Source organism: Somniosus microcephalus, chromosome 8, assembly GCF_052327205.1.
Source record: "Somniosus microcephalus isolate GS21.2 chromosome 8, FLI_Smic_1.0, whole genome shotgun sequence".
Classification (NCBI taxonomy): domain Eukaryota; kingdom Metazoa; phylum Chordata; class Chondrichthyes; order Squaliformes; family Somniosidae; genus Somniosus; species Somniosus microcephalus.
In genome coordinates, this window is record NC_140994.1 from 17,802,656 (window position 1) to 17,814,658 (window position 12,003).

Sequence of the window (12,003 nt, forward strand, 5' to 3'; positions counted from 1 at the left end):
GTTCCAATGTCGAGTGCTGAAAAATTGTAAAACTGATTAGGATCAGACTTTTTTTTTTAGTCTGCACAGTTGTGCAGACAAGGAAGAAAATATTGGAATGCCTTTCTATATTTGTAAGAAAGAAAACTCACTTTTTCTTGTGCCTCAAGATGTCCCTAAGCATTTTACAATCAAGTCATTACTTTTGAAGTGCAGTCACTGTTTATGACCGTATTGCTAATAAAATCCCTGAAATCTATAGCATTCAGGTTAGAAATAAGGAATTTCCCCAGTGCCCCCCACCCCCCCCTGCTAGCCACACCATGAATCTGCCCTCTGTATATGTTGGCAGGTAAAATAACAAGATTCTGAAGGATGAGGAAGGCTGTTTGGCCTGCAATACTATGTACAGTCATCTAATTTTCACGGCGAAGTGGAAAATTTAGCTTAAACAATGGTTTTTGTGCCGTGAAATGAAGTTTTCCAAGGATAAAACGTTCCATCAACGTCCCCTGAACACACTTACTCTTTTCCCAGGGTCTTTGTCCCTCATCCTCTTTATTGTCACCAGCATTAAAGCCTCCTTTTTCAAAGTTACAGGCTTCTAAAGCTTGTGGTATTTATTCTGCGTCTTTGATATCTTTAATAAAAAAAAAATAAAAAAATTCAGTATTGGGGGCTCAGAAAACACCCGCCCCTCCCCATTCGCTCCTCTTGCCTCTCCCATTGTGACATCAGGATTGCATAATACCTGTGATACCCTTCAACAGTCTTTATAATGTGAAGTCACATTGGGCTCGCATTTAAATTTTCCCCATATCTTACCTTTCCAATGAAAATAGATCTAGCTTCCTTAGCCTGTCGTCATAATACAGCAATTGAAAACTAGGAGCATCTTTTACCCTTAGAATCATAAAATGGCTACAGCACAGGAGGCCGCCATTTGGCCTGTTGAGCCCGTGCCGGCTCTCTGCAAGAGCACTTCAGCTAGTCCCAATCCCACCCCCCCCCCCCCCCCAATCTTCCCTGTAGCCCTGCAATTTTTTTTCTCTCAGGTACTCATCCAATTCCCTTTTGAAAGCTGCAATTGAATCTGCCTCCACCACCCTTTCAGGCAGTGCATTCCAGGTCCTAACGACTCGCTGTGTAAAAAAGATTTTCCTCATGTTGCCTTTGGTTCTTCTGCCAATCGCCTTAAATCTGTGTCCTCTGGCTCTCGACCCTTCTGCCAATGGGAACAGTTTCTCTCTCTCTACTCTGTCCAGACCCCTAATGATTTTGAACACCTCTATCAAACCTCCTCTCAGCCTTCTCTTTTAGGAGAACAATCCCAGCTTCTCTAGTCTATCCATGTAACTGAAGTCCCTCATTCCTGGAACCATTCTTGTAAATCTTTTCTGCACCCTCTCTAAGGCCTTCACATCCTCCCAAAAGCGCGCTGCCCAGAATTGGACACAATACGCCAGTTGAGGCTGAACCAGTGTTTTACAGGAAACTCTTTTTTGACCGGCGTGGTGCCGGTTTATCAAAGTCCGGATTACAGAGTTATAGTTAAAAGGTACGAGAGCTCCGTACACAGCAACAAATCCAGGCTTCCCTGTTGCTTAGCAACAGCTGCAAGAACCCCGGCCACAGACCAAGCGCCCCTGTTGCTTAGCAACAAGTGCAGAAACCCCCGATTACACAGCCAATAATTAAGAAATGGCCACTAATATGAAGAAAAACTTAACTGAACCTACTCCTGAATTTTTCCGGTTAACCGAGATTTCCGGTTGTTTGGGTGCCGGTAAATTGAGAGTTTCCTGTATAAAGGTTCTTCATAACTTCCTTGCTTTTGTGCCCTATGCCTCTATTTATGAAGCCCAGTACCCATATGCTTTTTTAACTGCTTCCTCAACCTGCCCTGCCACTTCCAATGATTTGTGCACATAAACCCTCAGGTCCCTCTGTTCATGCACCCCCTTTAGAATTGTACCCTTTAGTTTATACTTCCTCTCCCCATTCCTCCTACCAAAATGTATCACTTCGCACTTTTCTGTGTTAAATTTCAGCTGCCATGTGTCCGCCCATTCCACCAGCCTGTGTCTGTCTTGAAGTCTATCACTATCCTCCTCACTTCACTATACTTCCAAGTTTTATGTCATCTGCAAATTTTGAAATTGTGCCCTGTACACCCACTCTGAATTCATCCTAGTGTCTTGTAAAGAAGGATGACTACAATGGGACACTATGCCAGGTGACCTTGCTGTAATGCGCTTGTATCACTTTGGATCTGTTGATGCCCTCCAAACTTTTTGTGACCACTGGCAACACTGCACTTGGTTAACTTTTATGCTTTGATAATTTATTGCCTCTGAACCATTCTATTTAATTTTATAGTCATGCTATTTTATAATGTACTAGCTGGAGTGCCCGGCGGTGCCGAGGGTTTTTTGAGGGCATGTTGTTGGAAGAGAGAGAGAGACTGGGGGGAGAAGAGAGAGAGACTGGTGGATTTAGTTCGGGATTAGCCTGGAGAGAGAGGTGGGGAAGGAGCGCCTCAGGCCTGGCCCGATCGACCCCTGCGAAGGAAGGAAGAAGGCGAGCTCTCCCTCCCTGTCCCTCACTCTCTCTCTCTCATTCTCTCTCTCTCATAAGAAATAGGAGCAGGAGTAGGCCAATCGGCCCCTCGAGCCTGCTCCGCCATTCAATAAGATCATGGCTGATCTGATCCTAACCGCCAATCCACTATCACAGAACCATCTCCTGAATCTAACAGAATTAGACACACGAAATAGGAGCAGGATCAGGCTACACGGCCCCTGGGCCCGCTCCGCTACCCACAGGGCCATGACCGATCCGGACCTAGACTCATGTCCAAATTCCTGCCCGCTCCCCGTAACCCTTAATTCCCTTTACTTCTAGGAAACTGTCTCTTTCTGTTTTAAATTTATGTAATGATGTAGCTTCTACAGCTTTTTGGGGCAGCATATTCCATGGACCTACCACCCTCCCTGAGTGAAGTAGTTCCTCATCTCAGTTTTGAAAGAGCAGCCCCTTATTCTAAGACTATGCCCCCTAGTTCTAGTTTCACCCATCATCGGGAACATCTTCCCCGCATCCACCTGATCCAACCCCTTCACAATCTTTTATGTTTCAATAAGATCGCCTCACATTCTTCTGAACTCCAATGAGTAGTCCCAATCTACTCAACCTCTCCTCATATGTCCATCCCCTCATCCCCGGGATTAACCGAGTGAACCTTCTTTGTACTGACTCGAGAGCAAGTATGTCCTTAAGTATGGACACCAAAACTGTATGCAGTATTCCAGGTGCGGTCTCACCAATACTTGTACAACTGAAGCAATACCTCCCTATTTTTATATTCTATCCCCCTAGCAATGAAAGCCAACATTCCATTGGCCTTCTTAATCACTTGCTGCACCTGCATACTAACCTTTTGAGTTTCGTGCACCAGGACCCCCAGATCCCTTTGTACTTCAGTACTTTCCAGTTTCTTGCCATTAAGATAATAACTTGCTCTAGGATTTTTCCTGCCAAAGTGCATAACCTCACACTTTCCAGTATTGTATTCCATCTGCCAAATCTCTGCCCACTTACTTAGCCTGTCTATGTCCCCTTGCAGGTTTTTTATGTCCTCCTCACTCACTACTTTCCCTCCCATCTTAGTATCATCTGCAAACTTTGATATGTTACACTCGGTCCCCTCCTCCAAATCCTCTCCCCCCCCCCCCATCTCTCTCTCCCCTCCCTCCCCCCTCTCCTCTCCCCTCCCTCCCTCCTCCCCCCCCCCCCTCCTCTCTCCTCTTCCTCCCCCTGTCTCTCCCTGATTTCCCCTCTCCCTCCCTCCCCCTCTCTCTGCCTTTCCTCAGAGCCTGGACACGGTGAGCCGAAGCCTCCGTGTGCGGATCAGGGCCAGCCCAGCGCGTGAGGCCCGGCCGGACTCACCTTAGCTCAGGTCGCGCTCCGGGCATACGTTGACGCGCGTGCTGACTCCTGCCCCGCCAGCCTTTACTAAGATGGCGGCGATGGATACGCTCGGCGCAGTCCTGCGCTGCCAGCCGTTACCAAGATGGCGGCGATGGCGGGACGGGCGGTGCCTAGCTCCGGCGTGGCTGGCGAGGAGAAGCTGAGGCCTGCAGGCAGCTCATCCACCGCCGAGGGGGGGGGGGGAAAGCCCAAGTCCCCTTTGCAAAAGGATTTTTTTTTCTCTTAAAAGCAACTTTTTATTTGCTGGAAATCTATATTTACACGCAGAAAGTGGGGAAAAATAAATCAATAGTTAGGATCAAGATGGCGGCCACTCGTCTCAGCTCAGAAGGATTAGGCCCGCCCACACACGCAATGAAACGCACGCGCCCCCCCCCCCCCCCCCCGTGACGCACCGATTGGTCAACCATCAGGTTAATCCCCTGTATGATTGGTCAACTGTCACTCAATGCTAATGAGTGGAATGTTGCTGTTTTTTGAACCTTTTTTGTATACTGTCTGAACAATTTTTGTCTGACCAAAAAGTAAATACGCCTGTTAGAGTCCCCTAATAAGCTTTCTTTTGATATAACATATGTATAGGTACGCTCCATAACTTTTGATTGTATAGCTAGACAGACAGACGGACAGACCGGTTTATATCTATATTGATTTTACATGGACCTGTTGGGCCGAATGGCTTGATTCTGTGCTGTAACTACTTCAATACATTACTCAATCATAAATTCAATTGTTGTAAATCTGACTTTCTCCAGTGCCAGACCAAGTTCTTTCAGGTACATGATCCAGTAGTCCTTCAACGTGCAGGAGACCTGCATGAAGTTGAAAAGGGCATGGTTCACTGCAGTGATTTATGATCGCCACAGTGTCACCCACCTCCTTTCTGGATGCCTCATGGCTTGATGGTGTTAAAAATACAAATGTTTACAAGCACTGAGGCTGGTTGTGCTAATCGTGTCCTAAGAACCTGTTAATTTCCTGCACAAGGCTGTTGCTATGTGAGTACAACTTGTGTGGCCTCCCTTCTTCCACCCTCCATAAACTTCAACTCATCCAAAACTCTGCTGCCCACACGCTAACTCACACCAAGTCCTATTCACCCATCGCCCCCTGTGCTCGCTGACCTACATTGCCTCCTGGTCCACCAACGCCTCGATTTAAAAAAAATTCTCATCCTTGTGCTCAAATCCTTCCATGTCTCGTCCTTCCCCCATCTCTAACTTCCTCCCAGCCCTACAACCCTCTGAATTCTCTGCGTTCCTCCAACTCTAGCCTCATGCACCCACCATTGGTGGCTGTGCATTCAGCTGGCTAGGCCTTGAGCTCTGGAATTCCCTCCCCAAACTCTTGGCTTCTCCACTTCCCCCTCTCCTGCTTTAAGACGCTGCTTAAAACCTACCTCTTTGACCAAGCATTTGGTCACCTGTCCTAATGTCTCCCTCCTCCTTTAGATTGGTGTCTTTTTTTTGTCTGATTATGCTCCCGTGAAGCGCCGTGGGACATTTTGCTACGTTGAAGGCGTTCTATAAATGCTGGTTGTTGTGTTTGTGTGTAATTGTATAATTTCTTAGAATAGTCGATTCAGTTCTGTTGATGCCTTTTCCTCTAACTCTTTGCCTTTTTGTTCCACATAGGAAAAGATAGATTGATTTTGGGCTCGCCGCGAAGAGGTGGCACAGATGGCACCTCTGTATTACAGAATACTGAACAGTTCCAAAAACATGTTCACAAGACTCCTTCATTTAAATCCAAAAGATCTCTGCATTTGCCCTCCTCACCTCAGAGAAGCCCTGTGCTAGAGGCTTTTATGAAGGGTGTCTTAAAGTCGGAGAAAAAAGAAAGCATGGGAGGTGTCGTGAAATGCCAGGTTACTCACCACCCTGGCTCTCCACGAGTGATCGTGCGAAGACTGTTTTTACCTTCAGGCCGGTATCCCTCTGAGGGTACTGTCGGCCAGGACCAAGGGAAAAATGTTAAACAATCTTCTAATTCTGAAGTAGCCTCTGCAACACAGGAAGATTTAAGTTCCAAATGCAATGCGGATGGCTATCGAAGTACTTCCTTGTGGCATAGGTCCCTTCCGAACCAACAGATAATGTCGGCACCAGCTTCACTTGATGTTTTGAAGTATTCTAATGGTACAAACCACTCGGACAGTGCACCCTGGTACATGCAACCTCGCTTATCTCCTAGAAGGCTCCAGCAGCAGCATGGATTATTCAATAACGATTTTCAGAATACGCTTCAGGCCTATAAAAGGGCACGAGAACTACGGAAACTCAGGTTGCAAAAAGGAAACCATCCTTCGTATTCTTCAGCCAATCCTTTTTCAGGGGGCACCATAAATCAGGCAAGTTGAGTAACTTAACCAGAACCCTTGTGTTGTTCCTCCCCCCCTTCTGTGTTTGTGTGCATGTGTATTTTATAAATGCTAATCTCTCTTTTCCCCCCCCCCCCCCCGCCCCCCCAGTACTCAGTAGCATTTGTTTGCCGCCCATTCACTGACTTTCCTGATAGCGACTGATTATAACTAGAGGATCTTAAATACAGTTATGTGGTTGTAGACTTCAATTCACTGGAAGCTGGAGTGAGGTTAAAATTAGTTGCATCCGCTTCATAAGATTAGTGGCAAATCTCAAAGGAGACCCCCACCTTCTCGTCGTTTGCGCTGAGTTGAAAGCCACATTAGTGTAACAATATTGGCCTGATTCTCAAGTCCGTTTCCCCCTTTATCCCTCAACCATTTTCTCTCCTCTCCTGAAGTATTTGCTACTTACCCCCTTCCTTAATTTAGGATATGGGGGCCAATTTCAGAACCCCTGTTGCCACGCTGGATGAGATTGGCTCACCAAGGATTGAACTGACTACCACACTGGTCTGGTTGGCTCCGCTTCAGTGTAAACTGGTGCTGTGAGGGGAGCTGCTTGAACTTTCTCCCCCCCCCCCCCCCCCCCCCCCATCCTTGTGGGATCAATTACCTGTGATTTCAAAAGCAGCACTATATATGTGAAAGAACTGGCATTTACAGTTATGTTACATGGCTGTAACTAGAATTATACATGAATAACAAGCAGTGAGACTTTCTTCAGTTCCTTCATTTGCAAAGACTTGCTGGTGCGTTGCGTAGTTCCTGCCACGACATTGTTTCATTTATATATGGGATTTTACAGAAGTGTAAATCGAGGCGACGCAATGGCAAGATTTGAATACAATTTCTCTCCGGAGTAGTTGGGTGGGATAAATGCCTCCAGTGACGTAGATGCAATGAGCTATGCAGTTGCTACTCGCCAGTGCTGTATTCCGGGTCTTCCAATAGAGTTCTTTTATATACAGTGTACAAGAATTCTTTTTTAAAAGAAAATTACAAGTAGAGTTTTTTTTTAATGCTCTCCAATGTCACGCATAATGGTTTTTATATCAAAAACATTTTGGCTACCAACTTGAAAATCTTGCTGGGGTTAAAGCTATAAATTGTGGGCAGGTACTGTTCCCATAGCTTTATTTTTAATAACTTGAATTTCTAGCTCCTAGATTTTTGGACAGAAAAGCACAAATATTAAAGTTGGCATGCAGCGCTCAAGTATTTTGGGGGCGTGGGGGGCAGTCCCTGTTTCACCCCTTGTCAAACTATTTTAAAATGCAGGAAACTCTCTTAACCGGCAAAATTCAGGAGTAGGTTCAGGTAAGTTTTACTATATATTAGTGGCCGTGGAACCGGGGTTCCTGGATCTGTGACCGTGGAACCGGGGTTCCTGGATCTGTGGCCGTGTAACCGGGATTCTTGCACCTGTGGCCGAGCAACAGGGACTCCTGCACCTGTGGCCGTATAACCGGGACTCCTGCACAAGTGTCGTGTAACGGGGGCTCTCGTACCTTGGTAAGCATACCTCTCTGTAATCCGGACTTTCTGATCAACCGGCACCACGCCGGTCCCGTCTGTGCCGGATAAGAGTTTCCTGTATACGTGTCATTGCAGTGAGGTAAAATATTTTTGCAGTATTTACCTTTGCACCCAATAGTTCTGTCCTCTCTCATCTCTTCGATCATTTGGAAGTACTTCACATACATACTAAGGACTCTCACCAATCATTATTCTTCCAGAGCCTGCTATAACACTCTCAACATGATGGCAGTAGAAAAAAGTGACATAGCTGCCAGCAAGACAAAAATAGAATCCATGTCGATAGAGACAAAAGATAATAAAAAATCAATCACACTAGGGGTAGTCTGGTGGAGGAAGAAATGTGCAAACAAATGAGGGAAATGAGTAAAAAAAACATAGAATAATAATCATGGACTTCAACTACCCCGATATTAATTGGCCAGAAGAGGTAGGTAAAGGAGATGAGGGAATGGAGTTCCTACAATGTGTACAGGACTTCTTTCTAACCCAATATGCAAGAAGCCCAACAAGGGAGGCTTGGCTATTGGATCTGGTAATGGGGAATGAACCAGAGCAAGTAAAAGTAGGGGAACAGCTAGGCCATAGTGTCCATCATATAATACAGTTTAGGTAAGAAGGACAGAAGTATGATGAAGACCAGGGTAATAGATTGGAGAAAAGCTGATTTTGTGGGGGGGCGGAAATGGACAATAATATTGGCAAACAGTGATGTAGAACAGCAGTGGGAAATATTTAAAACTCTGTTCAACAGAGTCTGGGGAAAAATATATTTCCACTAAAAAAACAAAAACAAGCTAAACACTAATGAGACACCATGGATGAATAAAGACATGAGGGAAAAATTGAGGGGAAGGAAAGAGGCGTACACTAAGCACGTGGACAGCGGAGGCGAGCACAATGAGAGAATACAATCAGGAAGGCAAAAAGGAACTATGAAATTAAATTATAGTCATAATGGCACAGAAGGAGGCCATTCAGCCCATCGAGTCCTTGCCGGCTCTCTGTAGAGCAATCCAGTAAGTCCCATTCCCCCGCTCTATCCCTGTAGCCCTGCAAGTTTATTTCCCTGAAGTGCCTATTGCCTATCCAGTCTCTCCTTGAAGACACTGAGTGTGTCCGCCTCCACCACTTCCGTCGGCAGCGAGTTCCAGGTCCTCGCCACTCGCTGCGTAAAAAGGTGTTTCCTCACATCCCCCCTGCATTTCTTGCCCAAAACCTTAAATCTGTGTCCCCTAGTCCTTGTGCCAGCAACTGGTGGGAACAGCCTTTCCCCGTCTAGCCTATCCAAACCCGTCATAATCTTGGACACCTCTATCATATCAAGTCACCCCTCAACCTCCTTTGCTGTAATGAAAACAAATCCAGCTTCTCCAACCTGTCCTTGCAGCTGAGATCCTCCATCACTGGAACCATTCTGGTAAATCTCCTCTGCACACTCTCAAGTGCCTTCACATCCTTCCTAAAGTGTGGTGACCAGAACTGGACGCAATACTCCAGTTGTGGCCTAACCAGCACTTTATAAAGGTTCAGCATAACTTAACTACTTTTGTACTCAATACCTCTATTTATGAAGCCCAAGATCCTGTATGCTTTGCTGACCACTCTCTCAATATGCCCCACCACCTTCAGGGACCTATGCACATTAACTCCCAGGTCCCTCTGTCCCTGCACACTCTTTAAAACTGTGTCATTAAGTGTATATTGCCTCTCCCTGTTCCTTCTGCCAAAATGCATCACCTCACACTTCTCTATTAAATTCCATCTGCCACTTGTCTGCCCATTTTGCGAGCCTTTCCATGTCCTGTTGCAGTCAATTGGTATCACCCTCACTGTTTGCCACACCTCCAAGCTTGGTGTCATTGACAAATTTAGAAATTCTACTCTGTATTCCAATATCCAGGTCATTTATTTATATCTCAAAAAAAGCAGTGGCCCCAGCACTGACCCTTGGGGAACACCACTGTCATCCTCCAGTCTGAAAAACAGCCATTTACCACAACTCGCTGTTTTTTGTCCTTAAGCTAATTCCTTATCCAAGCTGTCACTGACCCACCTATTCCATGAGCCTCAATTTTGTTAACCAGCCTTCTATGTGGTACTTCGTCAAATGCCTTCCTAAAATCCATGTAGACAACATCCATTGCATTCCCTTCATCAGTCCTCCCTGTTAGCTCATCAAAAAATTCAATTAGATTAGTTAAACACGATCTGCCTTTTACAAATCCATGTTGGCTCTCCTTAATTAGCTTAAACCTCCAAGTGCCCGTTATTTTTTTCCTTGATTATTGTTTCCAAAACTTTACCCACCACTGATGTTAAACTGACCGGCCTGTAGTTACTAGGATTGTCCTTGCACCCTTTCGTGAACAGTGGTGTCACATTTGCCACTTTACAATCCTCGGACAGCTCCCCCGCATCTAGGGAAGATTGGAAAATTATGGCAAGCACTTCCGCTATCTCCTCCCCCAATTCCCTTGGCAATCTGGGATGCAAGCCATCTGGACCAGGAGACTTGTCCACTCTAAGCATACCCAGCCTTTCTAGTACATCCTGTCGATCAATTTTCACCCCTTCCATTGCTTCTCCCTTTTCCACTTCTACCGATATTTTGTCAGCATCCACCTCCTTAGTAAACGCCGATACAAAGTGCTAATTGAGTATTCTAGCCTTGCCCTGCGCCTCTAAGCATATATCACCTTCTTTGTCCCTAATAGGCCCCACCCTGCCTCTTACTACCTGCTTACTGTTTACATGCTGGTAGAAGATTTTTGGGTTCCCTTTTATGTTAACTGCCATTCTACTCTCAATCTCTCTGCCAATCTTATTTTCATCTTCACTTCCCCTCTCTACTTATTGTGTTTGGTCTGGTTCTCCCTTGAAGAATTCATCTGACCTGCATCATACACCCTCTTTGTTTCATCATCTCTCTCTCCCTCGTCCTCCAAGGAGCCCTTGCTTTGGTTCCCTTACCCTGCCCTCTTGTTGGAATGTACCTAGCCTGTACAGGAAACTCTTTTTTTTTATCCGGGACCGGCGTGGTGCCGGTTTATCAAAAAGTCCGGATTACAGAGAGCTATAGTAAAAGGTACGAGAGCTCCGTACACAGCAACAAATCCAGGCTTCCCTGTTGCTTAGCAACAGCTGCAAGAACTCCGATCACAAGATCCAAGCATCCCTGTTGTTTAGTAACAGGTGCAGGAACTCGGCCACAGATCCAGGAACAGGCCACTAATATGAAGTAAAACTTACTTAAACCTACTCCTGAATTTTGCCGGTTAAGAGATTTCCGGTTATTTAGGTGCTGGATAAAAAAGAGTTTCCTGTACTTGGAACATCTCCTCCTCTAAAGATCACCCATTGTTCTGTTACAGTTTTTCCCGTCAGTTTTTGGTTTCATTTTACCCTGGCTGATCCTTTCACATTCCACTGAAGTTTGACCTATTCCAGTTTAGAAGTTCCACTCTAGATTGTTCCTTGCATTGCTAATCTAAATCTTATGATACGATGATCACTCGTACCCAAGTGTTCTCCCACAGACACTTGGTCGACCTGGCCCACCTCATTCCCCTGCACCAGATCCAGCAATGCTACCTTCCTAGTTGGGCCAAGAACATACTGGTCAAGGAAATTCTCCTGAACACATTTCAGAAATTCCTCCCCCTCCTTTTGCTTTACCCTAGCATTATCCCAGTCGATATTTGGGTAATTAAAGTCCCCCAATATCACCACTCTGTAGCTCTTGCATATCTCTGCGATTTCCCCATAGATTTTCTCTCCAACCTCCCTCTCTCTATTTGGAGACCTGTAGAATACCCCCAATAGCGTGATGTAATGTAAGCCATTGTGTGTGTTGATGTATTTATATAATAATTGCAACACATATTTTAAAGTTATAGAAACATAGAAGATAGGAGCAGGAGTAGGCCATTCGGCCCCTCGAGCCCGCGCCGCCATTTAATGAGATCATGGCTGATCATCCAAATTCAGTACCCTGTCCCTGCTTTCTCCCCATATCCTTTGATCCCTTTAGCCTTAAGAAATATATCCAACTCCTTCTTGAATATATTTAATGAATTGGCCTCCACTGCCTTCTGTGGTAGAGAATTCCACAGGTTCACCACTCTCTGGGT

At 45.6% G+C, this 12,003-nt stretch overlaps 1 protein-coding gene across 1 annotated transcript in view; it reads left to right on the forward strand.

Moving 5' to 3' along the window:
* Nucleotides 1–12,003, forward strand: part of slf2 (SMC5/6 complex localization factor 2) — a 100,713-nt gene that overhangs the window by 33,690 nt on the left and 55,020 nt on the right. The window contains 1 exon segment of the mRNA XM_085994306.1: nt 5,604–6,319. Coding sequence (XP_085850432.1) covers nt 5,604–6,319 — 716 coding nt within the window.